The 26,418-nt window shown below is 42.2% G+C and overlaps 1 protein-coding gene across 1 annotated transcript in view; it reads right to left on the bottom strand.

Annotated features, from left to right (window-relative positions):
• The window catches only part of LOC137345007 (LHFPL tetraspan subfamily member 7 protein), a 221,340-nt gene extending 201,897 nt beyond the window's left edge, over positions 1–19,443 (bottom strand). Inside the window, exon 1 of the mRNA XM_068008340.1 lies at positions 18,821–19,443. Within this exon, the coding sequence (XP_067864441.1) occupies positions 18,821–19,132 (312 nt within the window). The 5' untranslated portion in view covers positions 19,133–19,443. The remainder of the gene's footprint in view (positions 1–18,820) is intronic.
• Positions 19,444–26,418: the final 6,975 nt, after the last annotated feature.

The following is a 26,418-nucleotide window of genomic DNA, read 5'->3' as shown; positions in this document are numbered from 1 at the left end:
ACTTAAAAATATATAGCGTAATCAGAGGGCACGATTTTAAATGGGAAAAACGGGTGGGTTGGGGGATGGGATGGGGGGGGGCAGTAAAAGATTTTGAAATCTAAAACCTGCCCCCAACCCGCCCATTTTAATGGCAGTGGGACGGGGGGTGGGCAACCAACCCGTCCTCAGGAAGCGGGTTGGTCATTAAAAGCTTTCCAGGAGGCTGCAGGCCTCCATTTTGACAGATTTTTAACCCCTGGGGGCCGGGATTCCGGGACCTTCTCCTTCACGCCACATTTGAGAAGCGAGAAGGCCCAAAACTGCAGGAAAGTGTCCTTATAGCAATGCTTGTGGGCCCGGAGGAGCAGGAGTGCTTCCCCCTACCTGCAGCAACCCTACAAACACGATCGACCGACCCCCGCCCCACCCCCCGAACGATCTCCGCACCCCCCCACGATCTCCGACCCCCACGATGTCCCGCGACCCTGACCCCTCCCGATGACTGAGCCACCCCGATGACTGACCCCCACCCCACCCATCTAACACTTACCTGTTCACGTCCTCTTCCTTCCTCTTCTCCCATCCAACTGAGGCCAACCTGTCAATCAAGCTGGCCTGTCAGGCAGTAAACATATATAAAAAAAGGCGTCCTGACATCAAAATCGTACGGACGTCTGGGAAACCCCGATAAAATCATGCCAAGAATGTCTGCTGCAGATACCGGGGCTAAAAGGGTTAAATTATGAGGACAGCTTGCATAGATTAGGCTTGTATTCCCTTGAGTACAGAAGATTAAGGGGTGATATGATTGAGGTGTTTTAAGATTATTAAAGGATTTGATAGGATGGATAGAGATAAACTATTTCCTCCAGTCGGGGGGAGTCCAGAACAAGGGGGCATAACCTTAAAATTGGAGACAGGCCGTTCAGGGTTGATGTCAGGAAGCACTTCTTCACACAAAGGGTAGTGGAAATCTGGAACTCTCTTCCCCCACAAAAAGCTGTTGAGGCTGGGGGTCAATTGAAAATGTCAAAACTGAGATTGATAGATTTTTGTTAGGCAAAGGTATTAAGGGGTATGGAACCAAGGCGCGGTACATGGAGTTAAGATACCGATCAGCCATAATCTAATAAAATGGCAGAACAGGTTCGAGGGGCAGAATGGTCTACTCCTGTTCCTATGCTTCATTTTTCGAGCTTGTTTTTCACCTAAATAACTTTTTTCAAACTTGTAAAGAATAAATAAATCTACTTCACATGGACACATAGGATCATTGGCACTGTTGTGAATATGTAAGTGAGGAAAGGAAGGCCTCTCAGTGATCCAGTTCTTGACTTGCAGTATGTATCTGAGCCATACAGACCCTGAATGTCCCAGGTTCGATCCTTATTCTGTATCTAGGCAAGCTGAGCTCACTACAGTGACAGTAGGAATGCCATAATTGGCCTGAGAACCCCTGCGCTAGGGAGGGGAACACATTGTGCCAGGGCTCCTACTCCTGGCTGCTTTCCCGTGAACCCTGTTAGGTCGTCGCAGGTGCGGACACTGGGTGAAGACACAGTTGTGATGTCTCTCGTGGTCGTACAGCTAGCTGATGCTTACCGTCCAGACTTACAAATAAAGAACGGCCACCAATGTGAAAACCAGAGGGCGGCTGGCACCAATAGGGCTGCATCTGAGCAAGAATCTGTGTCATCCGGAGAGGAGGGATGAAAATTTGAAGGGAAACAAATGGGGGAGGGTTGCATTGTCTTGCCCAGAAATATAGCCCATCTACGATATTTGATTTCCTTGATTATGAGTTGGAGTCGCAGCGAAAGCTTACACTCTGCTCTGACCTGCAGTGAACAAAATACCACCCTGATGAAGCACATGCTTCCTGTCTGGTTGATTAATAGAGTAGGAAAGTGGCTCATGCTGCTACATGGAGGAAGGGGGTATGCAGCTAACGGGTGCGAAGGGGGAGGGGGGATAAACAAGGGAGGAGAAATACCAAAGTAGACAGTCTGAAACGTCAAAATCCGAGCGCGCTGTAATTGTAAACCTTTTGTTGCCTTTTTTCTACTGGCAAAGTATTTCACTCTTTCAAATTACAAAAGTGACAACTAAATAAAGGAAATAAAGGCGATGAATTCAGCCAAATACAAAGGACTTCATCAGTACAAAAAATGACACAGCGCAGCATAAATCAGAGCTGTCATGGGTGTTTTGCAGGCTGCGTTGTCACAATCCCAGAAAACATGGTTGCTAATGGTTTTGTTGTATCAAAGGGACGCATGGAAACGGGCCAGAAAGACTTTGAAAAGAAAAAAAAAACAATCCTGAAGAATTAGCACATCAATGCAGCCCTTCTTGCCACTGATAAATTTTCATGAGCCCCATTAAATTCTAACAGCAGATAATACATTTGCTTCCAGTCAGTCAGAGCAGGCACTTTCTAATCACTGGATTCCATACCCAGACAGTGCCTCTCAGACATGCAGCGAGTCATAAAAATTTCACATTTTTTTAAATGTTCATACTTAAAACGGAGATCACGTCCTCCTCTTGAAAATTATGACATTGTTACAGCACTTAGAAAACAGAAACAATGCTTAATGGCGCCCAATTTGTCTTCTGTTTCGATACCTCCTGTAAGAAAGCACAGTGCAGGTATTCCAGCTGGTCATTTCATGGATGCCATTGTGTCACCGACAACTGAACACACACCTCTGCCTTTTTGTCACACTGAGTATGATGTCAAAGAAGTATTTGTATTGGAAGCAGGTGGACTATTCCAAGGTGTGTGGATGCAATCATTTGAGGGGGGTGGGAGGGGAGTGGAGAAGGAGTGGAATGTATCTCTCCAACTATATTGGCAAGGATTGTGTTCCCATAACCCGCTTCCTCCTCCGCCCGCCACTCACTCCAAATCCCAGACTTGTCCCTAATGTCCCCTTCAATTCTTCACATATTGTTGCCTCTCTGCCCAAGATTTTCAAACAATGGTGCCCACATATGGAGCCCTCAAAATTGTGCTGCATTTTTTTGCTACTTTCAAGGTAATAATGCCATCAATACCAGGGGTCAAAATCATGACATCAGTTAGTGCAGGTGCCCACACAGGGAATGTTTTTTCATAGAATCATAGAAAGGTTACAGCACAGAAGGAGGCCATTCGGCCCATCGAGTCTGCGCCGGTTCTATGCAAGAGCATTCCAGCTAGTCCCACGCCCCCGCCCTATCCCCGTAGCCCTGCAATTTTTTTTCCTTTCGAGTACTTATCCAGTTCCCTTTTGAAAGCCATTATTGAATCTGCCTCCACCACTCCCTCGGGCAGTGCATTCCAGATCATAACCACTCACCGTGTAAAAAAGTTTTTCCTCATGTCACCTTTGGTTCTTTTGCCAATCACCTTAAACCTATATCCTCTGGTTCTTTCCCCTTCCACCAATGGGAACAGTTTCTCTCTATCTACTCTGTCTAGACCCTTCATAATTTTGAATACCTCTATCAAATCTCCTCTCAACCGTCTCAGTTCCAAGGAGCACAACCCCGGCTTCTCCAGTCTATCCACGTAACTAAAGTCCCTCATCCCTGGAATCATTCTAGTAAATCTCTTCTGCACCCTCTCTAAGGCCTTCACATCTTTCCTAAAATGCGGTGCCCAGAACTGGACACAATACTCCAGTTGTGGCCAAACCAGTGTTTTATAAAGGTTCATCATGACTTCCATACTTTTGTACTCTATGCCTCTATTTATAAAGCCCAGGATCCCATATACTTTTTTAACCGCTTTCTCAACCTGCCCTGCCATCTTCAACGATTTGTGCACATATACCTCCAGATCTCTCTGTTCCTGTAACCCTTCTAAAGTTGTGCCCTCTAGTTTATATTGCCTCTCCTCGTTCTTCTTACCAAAATGTATCACTTCTCATTTTTCTGCATTAATTTCATCTGCCACATGTCCGCCCATGCCACCAGCCTGTCTATATCCTCTTGAAGTCTATCACTATCCTCTGCACTGTTTACTACCCTTCCAAGTTTTGTGTCATCTGCAAATTTGGAAATTGTGCCCTGTACACCCAAGTCCAAGTCATTAATATATATCAAGAAAAGCAGTGGTCCCAGCACCTCCCTCCAGTCCAAAAAACAACCGTTCACCACTACTCCCTGTTTCCTGTCACTTAGCCAATTCTGTATCCATGTTGCTACTGCCCCCTTTATTCCATGGGCCGCAATCTTGAAGATAAGCCTTTATCAAACGCCTTTTGAAAGTCCATATACACCACATCAACTGCATTGCCCTCATCTACCCTCTCTGTTACCTCATCAAGGTGGAATCTGTAGTAGTCAGTGGCCTAGTAATTTGATGGCACAGCGCCCGTTTTACAGTCAGAAAACAGGCCCCAAGACCTCCAATATGGCAGGTGGTGTGAGCACGTTCCACATCGGAAACCTGTTTAATGCCTCTTTAACCGAACTGGTTTGCCCTGAACGCAGCCAGCGCTGGGCCGGCTGCATTAAAGAAAACCAGGTCTACCTGCAGCCTAACCAGCAGTCTTCTCCTGATTGCCCCCCGCTCCTGATCACCTCCTCCCTCCCTCTCCTGATCGCACCCCCCCCCCCCCACCGATGGCCCCCTCCTGATGGCCCCCTCTCTCCCTCTCCCAATCGCCCCACTCTCTCCCTCTCCCGATCACCCCCCTCCCTCTCCTGATCACCCCCTCTTCTCTCAAGACGTACCTGACTTACCGGTGATGCAGCGGCCCCAAATTCAAATGCCCTTCGCCCGTTAGCTGCCTGTGGACACCCAGCCGGTGTTCGCAGCTTGCCGGTCTGATGTAAATGAGGCCTGATATCAGGTACCCATTCTGACGTTGGGATCGTTCATTATTGGAGAAGTTGCTCATTTTGCTTTCTATTAATTTTCAGTTTTACCCTTTAAATGTTGGTCAGTTCATATTTAGAGAAAGTGATGCACTATTTGAAGAAGAGCAGGGGAGTTCTTCCTGGTATTCTGGCCAATATTTATCTCTCAACCAACATCATTAAAACAGATTAACTGATCATGTATATCATTGCTATTTGTGGGACCTTGCTGAGCCCAAGGTGGCTGCTGTGTTTCCCTACATTACAACTGTAACTACCCTTCAAAAGTAATTCATTGGCTTTGAGGTGCTTTGGGACATCCTGAGGACATGAAAGGTGCTTGTTCTTTCTTTTTAAGGAACTGCAAGTTCTTTCTTTTTAATGAACACACTTGGCTGTTTCTGAAATGTCTTTGCTGAGTCAGGTCACTATTAGTTCCTCAATGTGAAGCAAATGCACTGAAAATCTGCCCCTCTACCTTCTCTGCAGAAAAAAATATAGAGTGCGCTGGTAGAGTTTTTCTTATTAGGCTGAACTATTTCACCTGAGGGATTGAGTGGTGCAGTGACTAGGAACACTCTCCTCTCGTCTCTGAGACATGGGCCTGAATGCAGGCCAGACCAATGGGATGATTATCTCATTTCTCTGACTGCTTTAAGCGTCCTAAGCAAAATTAATTTTTTTGAAATCTCAACCCAGTTCCTCATAGATTAGAGTCCATTGTACAAAGTGCCCATTATTCAGCATTTAATTGACAATGAATAGGTAAATCCACTCGGAAAGGGAAGCAAAGTCCAGCCAAGAACATATTCCCAGTTAATGAAAAACCTTATAAATTGACCTTTAAAAAGCTCCACACTCTTTGTTGACATTACATTACATGATTTCAAAGTATAAATATGGCAGCATCTAAGGAAGCCAGTGCTTGAGGGAGGAAAAAATCTTAGTCTGTGTCTTACAGTAAAGTTTTAGTTGAAAACAGTAGTACAATTCACACAAAATTTTACATCTACTGAGTGTAAAACTAAAGGTCACTTTAAAATACTTTGGACATGTACAACACTCACAAGGCGCTATTTATTTCCTTACCCTAGTCGCCCCGAGGGCATTAAGAATCAACCATCTAGTGTGGGATTGGAGTCCCATGTAGGTTAGACTGGGTAAGAGCGGTGGGTTCCCTTCCCTGAAGGACATTAGTTGGGTTTTTAACCATAATCTGGCAGCTTTCATGGTCATTTTTTGTTTTCTGGTGCTAGCCCACAAATGACCAGATTTATTGGGGAGCCTTAAACTTCAGCGGGGGCATAAAATGGCTGATATCGGCCCAGCCAACCATCAATGGAATGGAAACTCGGGTGGGGTGTCTGATATCACCCATTTTACGTCTTTGCCGAGCGAGGAAGTTCCAGCAATTGAATTCAGTTTCACAACTTGCTATCGGTAGGATCTGAACTCCCAAACTCTGGGTTGCTATAACCACCAGGATACCATACCCTCACCTTAAGTTGACCTTTCTGAAACTAAATACAAAAACATGCTTTTATTTTATCACATTTTTTAGAAATGTTCCAAAGCGCTTCAGATGCAACTAATTACTTTGCAATGACAGTTATATAAGCAAATGTCACAGAGCAGACTAGTTGGTTGTTCATCTCATTGCTATTTGGTTATTCATTTCATTGTTCTTGGTTGTACAGTCTGTTTTTGGTAGTGTGGTTGAGGGAGGAATATTGACCAGGACATCTCCCTGTTTTTCTTCAAATAGTGCCAAAGGATCTTTAACATCCATCTCGACCACCTGACCATCCAAAGGGCAGCATCCCCAACAATGCAGCACTCCCTCGCTACTATACAGTAAAGTCAAGCCAGATTACGGAAGGTAATTTTAACTTGGATGCTCGTGCAAAACAGACGATATTGGATCAGCTGCCGGTTATACATCGCTTCTGATTTTCATTTCCGTTGACTTCGCCCATTTTGACCATCGCCCAAAGTCAAAATTACCTCCCAAGGACTCAGGTGATGGAGTGGGGCTTGAAACCACAACCATTTGATTCAAAGGTGAGAATGCTACCGACTAAGTCACATTGACAGTCCAAAGGATTTTTACCATTAACTTCCTAAAAGGAACAAAAAGAAACCTTCACTCGCGATGTTACAGCACGAACCCTTTTCATCATACATTAGTAATGAAGAAACAATAACATTTAAGGTATCAGAAAGAGGCAGATCACGATTAGAGGGGATCAGCGAAATAAAAAGGTAAAATAGTTTCACTGTAAGATGTGATGATTAAGGCAAAATCCACGAGTAAAGGTACACATTGCAAACCTCAAATTCTGACAGGTGATGGATTCAAAATTAATATTATAATTAGAATCCAATAATACTTCCAGTATTGAATAGCTTCCATATTATTATAAAGTTAAACTTTCTCTCCCTCTTAACAATGGACTGGGTTGAATCTCCATCTCAATTTATAACATCATTCAGTGGAACAAGCCATCCATAAAAAGGGGAGTCATCACACTTTTGCCCACAAAAATTTCCGACCTAATCAATATTCTCCCCTCCTCTCCCAAAGGCATTCATTCGTGCTGAGGTATAGTCATCTATGAGCCAGAAAACCCTCCAATTCCGTGCATAAGTCTTGACAGTGACTGTTGGCAAGCTATTCAACCATGGAGGGGGGTAGGATCACAATCGAGCTCGACCCTACCCTCATCCACCATCCACATGTTGCACATTTTTCAGCAGGAGTCATTGCACAGTGAATGAAAATGAGAATTGTAGCTGGTTTCCCCCTTCCCAGCCAAGGGCCCTAGTCTACTGGCCCTATTGCCACCTCAGTCAAGATCAGCTTACTCTATAAGGCTCAGTTCCACATTGGGCAGTAGCACTTACCAACTGAACCATCAGGCGACAGTTATAAAATGTAAGTTGTAGAGGCAGGATTTTGATTTTTTTCAACAAAGAGTTGTGTAAGAGACCCATGAGTTGTTGAAATAAGAAGATGTTGTTAGCTGAGGGATTTCCTATTGTTGTTTTCCTGGGTACTGGTTATAGTGATTTTCTTAAGCCAGGAACTTCTGCAATAGTGGGATCTCTAATCTTGGTACTATCAGACCGATGGAAGTACTCTAGAACTGGTAGAATCAGACTGATGGAAATACTCTAGAACTGACAGAATCAGACCAATGGAAGTACTCTAAAACCGGTAGAATCAGACCGATGGAAGTACTCCAGAACTGGTAGTATCAAACTGATGGAAGTACTCTAGAACAGGTGGTGTCAGAGCGATGGAAGTACTTTGGAATTGGTAGAATCAGACTGGTGGAAGTACTTTGGAATTGGTAGAATCAGACTGATGGAAGTACTCTAGAACCAGCAGAATCTGAATGATGGAAGTACTCTAGAACCAGTAGAATCAGACCAATTGAAGTAATCCAGAACAAGTAGAATCAGACCGGTGGAGGTACGCTGGTACTGGTGGTATCAGATGGAAGGAAACACTCTGGAACTGGTAGTATCAGACAGAAGGAAGTACTCTGGATCTGGCAGTATCAGACTAATGGAAGTACTCTAGAACTGCTAGTATCAGTCAGAAGGACGTACCCTGGAACTGGCAGTATCAGAAGTACTCTACAACTGGTAATATCAGACAGAAGTACTTTAGAACTGATAACATCAGACAGAAGGAAATACTCTACAACTGGTAGTATCAGATCAACTAATCCAGCTTTGTTAATAACACCTTTGGACACATTGTTAAACAATGAAAAATAACTCACTCACTTAAAAACCTAACCTGTTTTCAGAATGGTTAATTAGATCAGAAATGATAACGGAGAATGACATGATATGAGTATAGTCCATTCTAAGGTACACCTGCATACATCCTTACTTTACAAGGAATCAGTGGTATTTTGGACAGTACTTGTGGTTTGAGAAATCTTACAAGGTCAATCAAATATTCTGGCAAAGGTTTTCCTTGATGAATGGTTTGTCATATGGATTAAAAGACAGTGCACATCATTAGGATTAAGTATTTACTACAAATCACAGCAGGCTGACAGCAATGTACCTTTGCCATTCTGGAGTGGATTCAGTGTTGTCAGCACTTTCCTTGTTTCGCTGGGTCTTTTGGGCTATTAATAATCAAGGATGGATCTTTTCGAGACTGATTTTATATTTACTCAAGTGTTGCTTGAGCTCTTTAGTTGCTATTATAACTATTTACCTATTGAGTGGTTGTGCCTTGACCGTTACTGTTTACAGGCACACAATTACACAGGTATATACTGTTAATGCATTGAATATACAAAAGGTTAATCTGATGTTCTGACTGATCTCCCAGCATCTGGCATGGAGCACGATGAAAGGCTAAAATTTTTTGTTAACAACTTTGTCTAAATAAATAAATCACAGCTCTGAGATTTTAGACAGCAGTTTAATTTTGTTTTTATTAATTCATGGGATGTGGGTGTCGCTGGCAAAGCCAGCATTTATTGCCCATCCCTAATTGCCCTTGAGAAGGTGGTGATGAACCGCCTTCTTGAACCGCTGCAGTCCGTGTGGTGAAGGTTCTCCCATAGTGCTGTTAGGAAGGGAGTTCCAGGATTTTGACCCAGCGACGATAAAGCAACGGCGATATATTTCCAAGTCAGGATGGTGTGTGACTTGGAGGGGAACGTCCAGGTGGTGTTGTTCCCATGCGCCTGCTGCCCTTGTCCTTCTAGGTGGTAGAGGTCGCGGGTTTGGGAGGTGCTGTCGAAGATTCAGTAATTCAGTAAAACAGTGCTTTTAAACAGTGGTCTGGTCTCAAAGCAATGGAAGAAAGGATGATATAGTCCTTTCACATCAGTGATGTCAGAATAAAGCAGCAATGCTCCCATTGTGCTAATGGCCCAACTTGAATGGTTCAGTTGGTAAAGTCAGGCTGTACCTAAGTCATACAATCCAGCAGGTCTCAAGAACAATTCCTGGTCTCTCCTGATCTCAGATGGGGGTGTGGGGAAGAGCCTTAGGGAAGCTACAAATGGTCTCCATGCCACTATACTAAGGAAGGGAAAATTAGCCGGGTTACTGTTCCTGATTGCCATCCATTGACACCTGCTACGTATGTAGGGCACATGAAGTCTGGACTGGGCTTGGCAGTGATGCCACTCCCACAGTAAAACTGCTTGCCAGCACTTGGTGTTTGGCCTCAATCATAAAGAATGGTGATGTGGATGAGCTACCAGAGGCTGATCAGCGCCCAAGGGATTGTACCCCAACACGAGTCAGCATCTTCAGGAGAGGGTGGTGGGCAATAAAAGGGAGAGCACTGATAAAAAGATCTAAACACATAACTCAAGTTAAAAATTGAATATAAAAACTTGCATATTATTTCATTTTTCTTTCCTACAGTTGGCCTGTCACTCACTCATAATTATAAAAACCATTTAACAGAGACATCTATTCAGAACTATACCTACCAGCTGGAAATCATTTCACTAATTCAAGCACTGTACAATATTTGTACCGTGTACCTAGCAGTGTCCAAACAACAGATCTTATATCCTATTTAATTTCCCAAGGAAAACTTTCTTGTGTCCTAAATTCTGATTTCTTTATGTTCACATAAAGTATCACATGCCCCTCCTCCCCATTTGTGTCCTTAAGTATATGGTCAACTGTGGCCTTCATTTGGACACGGTACTTAGAATCATAGAATCTTACAGCACAGAAGGAAACCATTCAGCCCATTGTGCCTGTGCCGGCTCTTTGAAAGAGCTGTCCAATTTCGTCCCCAGCTTTTCCCCCATAACCCTGCAAATTAGTCCTCTTCAAGTCCATGTCCAGTTGCCTTTTGAAATTTGGAATCTGATTCCACCACCCTTTCAGGTCGTGCGTTCCAGATCTTAACAGCCCTCTGTGTGAAAAAATTTCTCCTAATTTCTCCTCTAGTTCTTTTGCCAATTATTTTAAATCTATGACCTCTGGTTACTGACCTACTTGCTAGAGGAAACAGTTTCTCCCTACTTGCTCTGTCAAAACCCCTCATAATTTTGAATCCCTCCATTAGGTCTCCCCTTAACCTTCTCTAAGGAGAACAATCCCAGCTTCTCCAATCTCTCCATGCAACTGAAGTCTCTCATCCCTGGTATCGTCCTGTCGAAGCTCCTCTGTATCCTCTCCAAGGCCTTGACATCCTTCCTAAAGTGTGGTGCCCAGAATTGTACACAATACTCCAGCTGAGGTCTAACTAGTGATTTGTAAAGGTTTAGAGTGACTTCCTTGTTTTTGTATTCAATGCCCCTATTTACAAAGCTAAGTATCCCATACACTTTCTTAACCACCTTATCAACTTGCCCTGCCACTTTCAAAGATTTGTGAATATGCACCCACAGATCCCTCTGCTCTTGCACCCCCCTCAAAACTGTACCATTTGGATTATACTGCCTCTCCATGTTGTTCCTCCCAAAGTGCATCATTTCACACTTATCCGGATTAAATTGCATCGATCATGTGTCTGCCCATTTCACCAGACTGTCTGTCCTCCTGAAGTCTGCTACTATCCTCCTCACTATTTACTACGTTGCCAAGTTTTGTATCATCCGCAAACTTCGAAATTGTAATCCCTATACCCAGGTCCAGGTCATTTATACATAACAAGAAAAGCAATGGTCCTAATACCAACCCTTGGGGAACCCCACTGCATACTTCTCTCCAGTCAGAAAAACATTAATTCACCACTATTCTCTGCCTCCTATCCCTTAGCCAATTATGTACCCAAGTTACCACAGTCCCTTTAATGCCATGTGCATCTACTTTCCGAATAAGTCTGTTACGTGGTACTTTATCAAGTGCCTTGTGAAAGTCCATGTATACAACATCTACTACACTACCTGCATCAACCCTCTCTGTTACTTCATCAAAGAACTCAATCAGGTTATTCAGACACGATTTGCCTTTAACAAATCTGTGCTGGCTGTCCCGTATTAACCCATGCTTCTCCAAGTGAGAATTAATTTTGTCCTTGACAATGGTCTCTAGTAGTTTTCCCACCACTGACGTTAGACAGATTGGCCTGTGGTTACCAGGTTTATCCTACTCCACTTTTTTGAGCATGGGTGTAATATTTGGGAGACAAAGACCCTTCTGTCTCATCCAGTTTGGCAAATAATTGACCCTGGGTCCTGAGATCATTGTAGTTCACCTTTTATTCAAATTTGCACAGGACATTTTCTATTCCCCACTCATGGATACCAAACATCTGGGAGTGAAAATAGGTTCCATACCTATATGCCCGATAGCACCCAGTTACCCTGTAATTATACTTGTGCCAAATGATGCCCAGGACAAGGCACAGGGGAGTGAACACATTCCTAATTGGAAAAACACAGTTCCTCCCCTTCATCACCATTTGGCTAGCAGTTTTGCTCACAGATAGCGGGTTCTCAGAAGTCTTGTTAGGCAGATGCTGCTGGGCAAATTAATCAAAACAAAAAGGCACAAGTGGCACAAAAGATCGCGGAAGAGAAATAAAAGGAAAGGCAGACATTATTTGTGACACGAGACCTGACTCAGGGTTGAAGGGAGCTAAGTCTTCTTAATCATTAATACAGAGAGGATAATGCATTACAGAAGTGCAATTATTATGAGGATGGGGATAAATAAGCTCATGACTTCAGCCCTGAAATAGCAGCAAGCTAAATGAGTCAATTCCACAGCAAGGCTCCCCGTCCTCTAATAAGAATGAATCAAGTTTCAATTAACCAAGAGTTTGGCAACCACCACTTATGTGCCCGTGTGACCTTAGAGTGAGATCATGCAGTGTCTACTGGCTCGCTAGAAGCTTCCGCTACTGGTGGACACTGCAGGATATTGTCCATCTCGTAAACAATGAGAGTGAAATGATCAGATGTATAGTACTCTTACAATCTCACATGCATTTTTTGTTGATTGGGCCATTTGTTTTGTTTCAGAGGTGCTCTTCTCCCCACTCAGTGGTGGGGCGCAGGGGTCGGGGGGAGGGGGCACTGCACTTGAAGAGATAGTTGTCCTGGTTGCTTGCCGAATGTCACTCCATTGGTCCAAGCTAATCAGAGCCCTTTACCATTCAAACTAGTAATATTCAATGCAGAGATAAGAATTGTACTTAGACAACCTCCCAGTCCCAGCTAGGTCACTGGGGTAGGGATGTGCTAGTGGATACCCCACAGTTTATCTGTGGGAAATAAAGGCAGCCATCAAAATAATGGAAATGGGTAAAGTTCAAGGACTTTGTGGGTCTCCAGAAGAATTCCAGAAAAACTTGCTCAAATGGGCATTCTTATTCAAGCACCTGGTGAGATGTTAGCAGTCAATTCTTCCTATTGAAGTATGACATAAAATCCTGACCAATTACCAGCACTGTGTCTCACTGACTGGGACCAATACTGGTTGATAATAACTAAACAGAATTTATCTGTGGAAGACACCCTGGAAACAAAGTCCAACACCTTGAGATTTGCCATTAAACATATTGGAGTGGCTGTGCCCACTCTCATACTCTCACTCAATGCTGGAAAGGCATTTACAGAATTAAGCAGCCCTTTTGTTAATTGTATCCATATGATTTATATTAATTAGTGTTAATTGTATTCAGGTGGTGCGTATCAACTGGGGACTCTCTTGTATCCATTTATATGAGAGCTTATCGAGGGTGTGGAGTGGGTATCGTGGACCTCTATGAAGAAAGGCTTGGAAGCAACTAAAGACCAGGCTGTAGTATTCTAGCCTTCACCACTATCCAATTGATTACACCTTCCTCTGGTCAGTCCTGGAGGTAAGGGGATTCAGCCTGGTATTCACTTAGTGAATCTGCCCAATTTACTTGCACACCTTATTCTCCACCATTGGCAATCTCTATAAAGGTACAAGGCAAGGATGCTCCTTGCCACTGCAACTGTTTGTCATGATTATTAATTTAGTGGCCTTGACCATACAATACTTCTAAGGTATCCAGAGGATTAAAATACGAACTCAAAAAACTAAATTTCACTATATGACAAAAACAAGTCCCTGTATATGAGGTGAGCCGCTCATCTTCTTCCCAAACATCTTTGTTGCAGCAAAGCAAATAGGATCATGGATACAAGATCAACTACTTCAATATAAAGGCCTCAACCCACTGTCCTGGATAGATTCCAATCTAGTGTCAGTTTGGCTCAGTGGTTCTACTCTCACCTCTGAGTCAGAGGATCAAAGGTTAAGCCCCTTCCATGACTTGAGCACATAATCTAGTCTGACACTTCAGTGCAGTACTGAAGGAGTGCTACATTATTGGAAGTGCCATCTTTCAAATGAGAAGTTAAACTAAAGGCCCATCTGCCTGTTCAGGTGGATGTAAAAGATCCCATGGCAATATTTGAAGGACAGCAGAGACGTTCTCCTGGTGTCCCAGCCAACATTCCTCCTTCAACCAACACACCAAAACAGAATAATTGGTCATTACCTCATTACTGTTTGCGGACACTGCTATATGCAAATTGTCTGCTACATTTGCCCACATAACCATATTGACTACACTTTAAAAGTAATTCATTGGCTGTGAGGCATTTTGGGACATCCTGGCGACATGAAAGATGCTTTAAAAATGCAAGTTCTTTCTTTCTTTATGCAAGCTAGAATTTACGATATGCTCTCTTGTCAGTGAGGCTTCCTGCTGAGAATACAATGTCAGAAAAATAGCCTTGATATGCCTGAACTAACACACATAAGGGCTAATGCACGATATGCCCTGCCAGAGGCCCATAGGACAATAAGGTTAGGAGATGAAACACAGGAAAGCCGGAAATCTAAAGGAAGAGTCAGATAATCCTGAAAGTTCACTCGTGGCAACACTCCAAACAGAGAGGGAGGAATCAAATGGAAAAGTGAAAGTTTTGGGCCCCACTGCCAGAGATTTGCAGAGAAAATTTATTAACTTACAATGTAACATGTTCGCTTATAATAACACAGTTGTGTATCCAGCATAAGAGGGGAGGGGAGCAAGAATGTATAATATTTCAAAAATAAAAAAGCAAATATGAATGAATTGAGCTCTGTGATCTCTTGTGTTGTTTGTATATCAAACCCAACAAAGCCTGCTTAGAATAAGTGATTTTCTGTCATATCTGAAGTTGAATCATTTAAAGCAAAATTCCAGAACATTAGAAAATGTTTTGTTTATTGTGCTGTCGTACAGGTAAAACATAACAATATCACATCAGTAATTACTATCACAAGATATTTTATATCCTAGTTTTGAAAAATTGTTATTTTTTCTCTCCCCATACCCCTCATTTCCTTAAGGCAATTTAAGGGTACACTTCCATTGGCAGCACTGGCCATTCTTCATGTGCAAACCTGGACAGAGATTGTTGATAGGCTATTCCACAACGGGGACCATCATAGCCAAGCCCAATCCTGCACGTAACTAATATCAACACATTCATACTTCCAGCAGAACTCAATGTGATCAAAAAATCAAGAACCACAGCCAATTTTTTTTCCAATTCCTATTCTTGGTCCAGTGATAGTCAGATTGATTGTAACAACTACCACTGCCACCTTAAAGTCTTTTCTCATTCCCTGTATAGTCAGTGTAGGAGGGGGGAATAATTATCCCAATTCCATCCTATCATGCCATCTTATGTGGTATTTACTATATTACATATTGCATTTTAGTCCAAAGATGTCACTGTGGTCCTCCAAAGGGTTAATGTAACTGACTGAATCAATAGACAGACAAGTGGTCGAACAGGCAGATAAACAGATTGTACAGGCAGATAACTTACACCTGTCATTCTAACAAGTGCTGTCAGCCCCTGATAACCATAAACCTGAACAAAATACAGAAAAGCCAATACACTAAAACCACATCTCATTCAATCCAACTGTATATCATTCCTCATCTATGTGTAACACTTAAATACACAGACCTGGTCCAAGCACAAAATACTCCTAAATTACCCAATTTTTAATGCTCAGCACACAAGCTATGATTAATCTACTGCCAACTTTTATTTAGAAACAACAGCATAACGTTATAAGTCCAGTCACGTTTTGGTTAAAGGAACTCATATCTCCCTGCAAAAATATTTGCCAAACCCTTTTATTTTGTTTGTGAATGGTTGATGAGCCAGAAGAACTGTACATCATTTTCACACATGCAAGTGACATGATGATGTGTTTCGACACAATGCACATCACTGTGCTATATGTTTGTATACAAACAAGAGGTCTGCCAGTTTTTTGATGAAGACGGTACCCCTTTATTAGAGTTCTTTGAGGAAGTAACAAGCAACGTGGATAAAGGGAATCCTGTGGATGTGCTGTACTTGGATTTTCAGAAGGCTTTTGACAGGGTGCCACATCAAAGGCTACTACACAAAATAAGAGCTCATGATGTAGAGGGTAACATATTAGCATGGATAAAGGATTGGTTAGCTAACAGGAAACAGAGAGTAGGCATAAATGGGTCATTTTCAGGTTGGCAAGATGTAACGAGTGGATCAGTGCTGGGGCCTCAACTATTTACAATCTATATCAATGACTTGGATGAAGGGACCAAATGTACGGTTGCTAATTTTGCTGATGACACAAAGGTAGGTAGGAAAGTAAGTTGTGAAGAGGACATAAGGAGTCTGCAAAGGGATTATAGATAGGTTAAGTGAGTTGGCAAAAATTTGGCAGATGGAGTATAATGTGGGAAAATGTGAACTTGCCCACTTTGGCAGGAGGAATAGAAAAGCAGTATATTATTTAAATGGAGAGAGATTGCAGAACTCTGAGATACAGAGGGATCTGGGTGTCCTAGTACATGAAACACAAAAAGTTAGTATGCAGGTACAGCAAGTGATTAGGAAGGCAAATGGAAAGTTGTCATTTATTGCAAGGGGAATGGAATATAAAAGTAGAGATGTTTTGCTACAGTTGTACAGGGCATTGGTAAGACCACATCTAGAATACTGTGTGCAGTTTTGGTCTCCTTATTTAAGAAAGGGCATAATTGCTTTGGAGGCGGTTCAGAGAAGCTTCACTCGACTGATTCCTGGGATGAGGGGGTTATCTTATGAGGAAAGGTTGGACAAGTTGGGCCTGTATACACTGGAGTTTAGAAGAATGAGAGGTGATCTTATTGAAACATATAAGATCCTGAGGGGACTAGAAGGGGTAGATGCTGAGAGGATGTTTCCCCTTGTGGGAGAGGTTAGAACTAGGGGCCACAGTTTAAAAATAAGGGGTCTCCCATTTAAGACGGAGATGAGGAGAAATTTTTTCTCTCAGAGGGTCGTGAGTTTGTCGAACTCCCTTCCCCGGAGAGCGGTGGAGGCCGGGTCACTGAATATTTTTAAGGCTAAGTTAGATAGATTCCTGATTAACAAGGGAGTCAAAGGTTATAGTAGGTAGACGGGAAAGTAGGGTTGAGGTCACAATCAGATCAACCATGATCTTATCAAATGGCAGAGCAGGCTTGAGGGGCCGAATGGCCTACTCCTGCTCTTAATTCGTATGTTCATATGTAAGTGTTGTCTATCTGTTTTCTTGTTTGTAATGGATTGCTAAATGTCGACAAGGTCTCCTGGCACAAAAAATACTGGCTATTTTTATCTACAACTTATGGAAATTGTGTTCCAAGTACAATCCTGACTCATGGGCAAAACTCCTTGACAAACCCCTGTGCTTACAGTCAAGGATCAATTGTGTATATATATATATAAATAAAAATCCTGAAGTTAAGTGCTTTTGCGAAACAAAGTCTGAAAGAAACAGTTCTGGGGATGAATATAGTAAATTCTATTTGTGTAACGATGTGAAAAAAAATTCTTCGTAAGCTCACGAAATCCTATACTACTGGTCATTCAGTTGAATTGGGTAAATGAAGCAGGGAGCACTCGTGTTGCAGTATTGTGACTGGTGAAAGATCAGGGCGAACGACTGCGCCTCCTGCTGGTTTTGATTAAATTACGGCGCAGGCACATTCAATGCTCAAGTGCAGACAGAAGAGAGCTGTCAGCTTGTGAGACCCACTCAATTCTATTTGTTTGTTTAGAAATGTTGTTCAGGGAACTGATGCATATAAGAACGCAACCAAAGCTGATCGACTGTCTCCGAAGGCAATACCCAATATATTATGATTGTATTAATTGCAGGAACAATGCCAATTCTCACTAAACCGCTGGCTTGTGACTATACCGAGAAATATGTCCCACTTGAATTCGAGCACAAGGTGTAACTGCTGCACGTCACTGGCACATTACATGAAAATCAAAGAGCGGGCAACTTTAAAGTCAACACAGATAAATCGTCGGGGGTGGAGAATTTGAAGGGAGATGTAGGGCAGCAAAGTCCCCATCAAAACAAAACGATCGCCACTTTTAATCTTGCGAATCTAGGTCAGCAACGCCGAAGCTGGGAGCTTGAAAATGTGTCTAGACCCGGGATTGGGGAAGGGGGTTTGGCACTGGATATTGTCGAGAGGAACTCGACCTTTTAATTAGCCACTGGAGATATTTGAAGTTGTTTTCCCCTCTTTAACGTTTTCCCAATCATAGTGACATAAATCACTCGTAAAGCCGACACTAAACTAACACTTATAAGGAGCTATCAAAATGGGGAAACCAGATTCAAATCAAACGCGATATATATAAACCACATAATCACTTGGGTTTACCTTTGGCCATTCAATTATTTCATATATTAGAACCGCCACCAATTACCTGGACTAAATCTTTGGGTTGTTATTAAATATTAATAATCTTTTTAAAAAGAGATCAGATTTATTTCTTTTTTTCTCTCTTTTGGGATTTAGAAGTAATCTGTGTGGGGAGTGTTTTCAACAGGACAGTTTGATTCTCCAAACTGGTTGAGTGCAACCAAGTGACACATTTATTGCAGCTTGTGAATGTAACTTTTTTGTCTCCCCCTCCGCCTCAGACAAGACATTAAGAGAAAAAAAACACGGTCCGATTTTTACCTGCCAGGAACCCGAGGGGATGTCGGCGAAGCTGCCGAGCCCGCCGAAAGTGTAACAGTTGTAGACGGTCTCGGAGCAGTGCCAGAGCAGCCCGAAGCTGACCGAGTCTTTACTCTTCTCTTTGACGATCCAGGCGGGCGAGATGAAGCTGAAGCTGCAGACGGCCACCAGGCAGGAGGAGAGGAGCACCCAGAGGCAGCCCACGCACGTCCACATCCTCTGGGCTTGGGGCAGGAGGTTGCCCGCCGGCATGTCCACGAAGCCCAGCTCCGCACCCGCTTCTTTCTTTTTCCGATCCAACAGCGAATGCATCTGGAAGACAACTGAGATTTTTTTTTTTGGTTTTCTTTTTCCCTAAAAAATCTTCACATCAGAAAAAAAAAGTCCAACTCACTAGTGAGATCAGTTTATAAAAGAATGTAACATCAGGCACTTGGATCTGTCCACGTAGATACTGATGAGTTTTTAAAAAATATATCTATATATATATAAATTATCTTCGGCAGGTTTTTTTTCCCCCGTCGGATTAATCCCGAACGGCAAGTCCCGACGACGAGCTACTGGGCAGAGTGCTAGCTGTCAGCGAAGAAGTGTTGTCTCTACTACTCTCTCTCTCCCGTCTCTCTCTCTCTCTCTCGCTTTCCAGAGAAGGGGAGATTTTCACTTTGCAATCACAGATTGGTTGCCGCTTCCTCTTTTTTTTTGTTGCATTGCTTGCGGATGCCACTAGGCGCGGACAGGTGCCTGCTCCATGTAAACGAATCCAGGAATGGGAGGGGAGGTGGGTAGGGAGGAGACCCTGAGGGAAAAGGATTAAAAAATCACCAGATACGGTTGTCTTGGCAAAAGTGCTGGGGGTTTCACAATTTGAGCTAAATTACCTTCCCTCGTGTAGCCTGAACAACAATTTTAAAAAGGGCCACTAGCCTAGAGCCCTCAATATGAGGGAGATGGAATAATGTAAGTTCCAAGCCCCTTTATAGAATCAGAAATTACAAACCGTAGGAGACCATTGGGCCCATCTTTAACTCCCACTGCTACTCCAATCCCATATCCCTGCCCTTTCCCCATATCTTTTCATATTCTTCCTTTTCAATACTTATTCAAGTCCCTTTTAAACGTTATGACTGTCTCTGCCTCATTGCCCCTTCCAGCAAATTACATAGAATTTACAGCACAACTCCGCATGAGCCTCCTCCCACTCTATTTACTTCATCTCACTCTATCGACATAGCCTTCTATTCCTTTCTCACTCGTGTACTTATCCAGCTTCCCCTTAAAAGTAAAGTATTCTTTGTTCTAATAACCCCCTGTGAAAAAATCCTTCTAATCTCACCTACATTTACTTAAACATGGGAGGGAAGATTTCCTATTGATGCTCTTTGTAGCAAACATTCATAAAAACTGTTTACTATTTGCTACAGGTAATGTGCAGAACAAATCGCCCCTGTGTGTTCACTATTAAGACTGAGATATGTCAAAACGGGTTATATCTTTAAATCAGATGAATTGAGCCTTCCTCCAAATAAGTGAGAATTGATATCTCTACCCCATTCGCATCAACCACAATAATATATGTAATGAAAGAATGTTAAAAATGAGATTGAGTCGGCATCAGCTTGGGTTTTGAAATTAACTCTGTAACACAAATAGAAATTGCTGGAATTGCACAACAGGCCAATCAGCATCTGAAAGAGAAAGAGACGGTCTTTCGTCAGAATATCTGCTTTAAATCCAATCAAATTTACTGGCAGGCTCCACTGTATTTTCCTACACAGGGGTTCCATGCAACAGGAAGACTCTCCTTTCCCTGCTGCAATAGATGATTGTTTGATCATCATTTTTTATGTAATGTTACTTTGAGCTGCAGGAAAAGCACCATTTTGTGCTTCTTCAAAATGCTTGGGGCTATTTTCTCCAGTTATTTTTTCTTCTACTTTAAAACTTAATGAAACCCCTTGCTACCACTAGCTCAGATTTCATGACTGCATCTGGAGCTGAGAATTTGATTGATGTTTGGAAGCTGCACACGGTTGGCTATTTCGCTGTTCAGTCCTAAAGCTCCTGTCGCTGCTTGTTTGACTCACAAAGAACAGGGGGAAAAAATAGTGTCAAGAATGTTGGCACAAGGATGCTGAATAGCAACAGCTCTGGCCCAAAGGGGGATGTTTGATCCAGGTTTAATATTTTTCTGGCTCAAAGCCAATTCAACAATCCTATGTTTAGCTGATAGAAGTAACAGAAGTTTGACTTAGAGCCAGAATGGCTTCATGTCGCCAGTTTGTCCATCCAATTACTTGCAGTGTTAACAATACATGATAATGATAATGAACCTGGTGAGCTATTTTTCATTTTGTCAAAATGAAGGTCGTTTTGAAAAGACAGTACAACTCAGTTTATGATTGCAGTTCCAATGCCAACAATCTACTGTTTACAAATATAACGTGTACTGATTTGTATTATTTCTGATTAGTCAACTATTGGTTATCACTTGATAAACATACAGTAGTGAGGGCGCAACTGTTACTCCTTCATGTATCAAAATCAACATGCTAAAATTGAGATTGCACCTTTGCCAGAGTGCCAATACATAGGCTCCATAGTGATTGCTAAGCTGTAATATCCATTTTGGGTTTAGGAACATAGGAACATAGGAAGTTGACGATTATAAACCAAACAGCTTTGCTGTTGGAGTTATGATGTGAACTCAAACCCTTTGATCAGTTTAATGCCTTGTAATCGCTCCCAAGTATCCATTATTCTATTTATAATTTAAAAAAATGATAAATTCATTTCAAGTCGAGTACCACTCGTGCTTCTGCAGTAAATCTTCCATTTAAAATGTGGACAGCAGCTTATGGTGGAGTGATTACTTTTGCATTAACTATACTTTTAGCATATCTACCGCAGACTCACATTTTCCACAGTCAATTCACCACAGTGCTAATGTATTACTAACTAATGGCTGAAATGTCAATGAAACCAACTAGTAAGGGGCAGACAGGATTAAAATGAACCAACCTGCAACTTTGCAGATCGTTTTTGTTTAAGCTGAGCACCTGCACTATTAAAGACATGTGAAGCAGGGCTTATTATGGCCTTCACACTGATTCCTTTACTTACATCAATGGGCAGCAGCAGCAATATTCCGTGTCAGTAGGGTGTTCATTGGTAGCAGCTACAAAGGAAAACAGAAGAAGGAAAAGTGAAGCCTAGAGAATGAGGCATTGTCTACATGGATGAATCTAACCAGCAAAGAACCAACTTTTTCGGTATTAGTAGAATAGCATAGCAAGAGTAAGGAAGTCTTACTACAATTGCACAGGGCTTTGGTGAGAACACACCTGGAGTATTGTGTACAGTTTTGGTTTTCTTATCTAAGGAAGGATATACTTGCCTTAGTGGCGATGCAATGAAGGTTCACTAGATTGATTCCTGGGATGAGAGGATTGTCCTATGAGGAGAGATTGAGTAGAATGGGCCTATACTCTCTGGAGTTTAGGAGAATGAGAGGTGATCTCATTGAAACATATAAGATTCTGAGGGGGCTTGACAGGGTAGATGTTGACAGGCTGTTTCCCCTGGCTGGAGAGTCTAGAACTAGGGGCATAGTCTTAGGATAAGGGGTCGGCCATTTAATGAGATGAGGAGGAATTTCTTCACTCAGAGGGTTGTGGTTCTTTGGAATTCTCTACCCCAGAGGGCTGTGGATGCTCAGTCGTTGAGTATATTCAAGGCTGAGATAGATAGATTTTTGGACTCTAGAGGAATCAAGGGATATGGGGATCGGGCAGGAAAGTGGAGTTGAGGTCGAAGATCAGCCATGACCTTATTGAATGGCGGCGCAGAGTCGAAGGGCCATATGACCTACTCCTGCTCCTATTTCTTATGTTCTTAGCATTGTCTATGCTGCTTCCACTTCAGCAAAGGCATGTCCACTGAAATGACCTGAGCCACCCTCTTTGATTTCCACCATATTTCCTGTAACTGTGATAGCCATTCAGTCATGAATTTCAATACCACTGTCACTTCCCAAGCTCCAGGGGATAACAAAGCAGGTATCTCACAGTCAACCATTTTCAACTACATCCAGGCCCATCCCAATATATTTATGTTTTTCTTCTAAAAGCTAGGAGCAGCAGGTAATTACTTAAGAAACTCAGCTGGTTTCTAAGCGTTCTTGATGTTACTGATGGCACACATGGGGATCTTCACCTACCCCAAGTACTTTTATCTCCATGAGTAGGAAAAGGTTCTTTTTATTGAATATGCAGGTACTTTGTAACATGAGAGATGTCAGAACTTGATTGCGTGCTAACTCTTATTCATTCCATCTCAATCTGCTTTATCCAGAATGTTTCAGGGAGATGGTAGGATACATGGGTGGCCTCTATGCACTGGTTCATAGCTGATAGTTCCTTTACACAATCCACAATCTCCTGCAGGTACAATGAGGCTCACAAAACCACACACTCACTGATTGGCAGAATATTTGGAATGCCCAAAGTATGTTTCCATTGCCTGGACCAACTGTGAGGTGCAGTATGTCTCAAGGATGGAGGGTAGGTTCAATGATGAGATTAACTTCCTGCTTTGTAAATCTTGGCTTTTGTTTAGTACAGTTCTAATGGTAGTATTATCACATGGTAACATATAATATCTAGTTTCTGGCTGGTAAGTATGTTTAAAGGAATTATAGAAATTGTTTTTCCATTGGGTGATTAAACTTGCAAAAAAGTGGAAACTGGCATTTTAATCATTGATAGTAACTACTTGTAATTGTCAAAATACCTCTAACAGCAGCAGACAGGATGATTCTGCTACAGTTTACTCCTTTATGTAATGTTTTAGGTAAAAGCCTGATATAGACAATATTTCATTATAAATCAATGCATTTTTTTTACTATATAGAGATAAGAGCTACGCAGAAGTGACTACAGGGCAGTATTTCCAAGAACTGGCAGTACAGTTGAATAGCACTATTTATTTTTTGTCTTTGGGATCTATATAGAAACCAGCCCAAACTCATAACATGAGAGTCTCCTGGATTAAAGCTTCAGTACTCTGTGCCTGGTGAGGGACTGTTGTATGGGAAGCTGTAGTGCAGAGCAATCAGTGAATTACCATTAGAGGACAGCACTGAGCAGAGGTGCAGTATCCATCACACAGCAAGGGGGGGATGTAATCAAAAATGTATTGTTTATGGAAACTATAAATGTCTTCTATTAGTTAAGCCTCTTGCAATTAATATTGTAGGGCAATAACCTCCTTTGTCAGGAATGAAATTTTATCCACAATTGTCAGTAGAAATTACAATTTTTTTCATAATAAAGTTATCCTGCACAGTTCTCTCTTAGAGGTAGTCATCTGAAAACTGTTAGTGACTTGGGAGGGGTTGATGGTTATGGCACTGTTGTTAAAGAGATAAGGGTGGTGGATGCTCACTTGCCTGGTTAAATGCTGAAGTTGTACATTTTAAAACATTCTTATGCAAAAAGCCATAAAATCTGTAATTTTCACCAGTCTTTCGAACAATTTCTATGTTTCTTCTATTTTAAAGATGGGACTAATGTAAAATCAGCACAGGAATGAGAGGAAACAGTTGTGCCATCCAGCAATGTAGGGTTCAGAAGATTCCCACTTACAGCATTAGTGATTTCATAATTTAATACTTTAAATAAATAAGTCATTTTTAAAATGTGTATATTAAACCAAAAATGACCACAAATATTTGTATCCTTTTTGAAGATAAATATCTTTCATACGTAATGTAACATTCACAATTAATAAAATTTATATATATAGAGGTAAATATGAAATATTTTGAAATATTTGGAAATAATTTAAAGAGTTCTTAAATATTAAAGTATTGAAATATATAATTCAATAATGTGTTAAAATCCACAGTAATAGTGTGAACTACTTTATAGATACAATTACATTAGTTGTTCTTTAATGATGATGGGGACAAGAAACAAAGAGTAGGATTAAATGGGTGTTTTTCAGAAATGCAGGATGTGGATACTGGTATGCCACAGGTATCTGTGCTAGGACATGTTTGTTTTCCATTTATGTAAATAATTTGGATATAGAAATGAAACCTTCACCATCTCGGATACATTCCCTGATACAATCCCATCTTTACTCCCTGAAGTCCAAAGGATCCAAATTTAAGTGAACCTGATACACAACTGGCTTAGCCATCAATCACAAAATCTGGCTTGACCACATCAAGCTCTACTGGGCTTCGTCTGGCTTTCCTCTGCCAATATGGCACATTACTCTGGGATCATTCTAGAGGACGAAGATAAACCCCAGGCTTATTTTCTCTACTACTAACCACCTCCTCTCCTCCTCTGCCCCCTCCACTCTCACCTCTAACAGTAAGTGCCCGGAGCTCATGAATTTCTTTCTCCAAGGTAGAGACCATCTGTTCACCTGCCACTGCTGCTTAAGCCCCTTCGCCTTGCCCACTAAGCCAAACCTTAACCGAGTCCAGTCTCCATCCAATTTTGGTTGAGCCTCAGTTTCCTCCAGCTGAACATTGGGAAGACCGAAGTCATTGTCATTCCAGCCACAAACTCCATACGCTTGCCACTCTCTCCATCCTCCTCCCTAGCCACTACCTCAGATTGAAGCAGACTCTCCGTAACCTCGGTGTTCTGTTTGAATCTGAGCTGAGCTTCTAACCTCATATCCTCTCAGCGACAAAGCCCACCTACTTGTAACTTTAACTGCCTCCGCCCCGGCCTCAGTCCATCATCAGTTAAAACCATCTTTCATGCCTTTGTCATCTCCAGATGTGATTATTCCATTGCTCTCCTAGCTGGCCTTCTATCCTCCACACGCTATAAACTTCAGCTCATCCAAAACTCTGCTGCCTGTATCCTATCACGCACCAAACTCTTCTTACCCCTCGCTACTGACCTCACTTACCTAGATTGGCTTCTGGCCCCTCAGCACTTCAAATTTAAAATTCTCATACTTGTCTTTAAATCCCTTCATGCCTTGCTCTTCTGGCTCTGTGACCTCCTTCATCCCCAGAACCACCTCTGTATTCTCTGTTCTTCTGACTGCCCCCCCCACCCCCCCTGCCTTATGCATCCTCCCCAACTTTGCCCCATCACTGGTGCCTGTGCCTTCAGCCACCTAGGTCCCATTGCCTGGAATTCCCTCCCTAAACCACTCTGCCATTCCACCTTCCTCTCCCCCTGTAAGACCCTTCTTAAAACCCACCTATTTGAACAAGCTTTTAGTCACTCTATCTAATCTCTTCCGCTTTGACTCAGCGTATGCCTCTATGAAGCACCTTGGGATGTTTTCTACATTAAAGGTACTATATAAATGCAAGTTACATAGAGAATTACATAGAATTAGATAGAGTCTACAACATAGAAACAGGCCATCTGGCTCAACTTGTCCATGCCGGCAATGATGCTCCCCACGTGCTTCCTCCCACCCTTCTTCATCTAACCGTATCAGCATATCCTTCTGTTCTTTTCTCCCTCATGTGCTTATCTAGCTTCCCCTTAAAAGTTGTTGTTGTGTTTAAATGATACTGAAGTTTGCTGATGATTCAAAATTAGTGGATATGGAAA

Source organism: Heptranchias perlo, chromosome 28 (genome assembly GCF_035084215.1).
Source record: "Heptranchias perlo isolate sHepPer1 chromosome 28, sHepPer1.hap1, whole genome shotgun sequence".
NCBI lineage: Eukaryota > Metazoa > Chordata > Chondrichthyes > Hexanchiformes > Hexanchidae > Heptranchias > Heptranchias perlo.
Note: the sequence above shows the minus strand (reverse complement) of the source record. Positions and strands in the feature narration are given on the sequence as shown.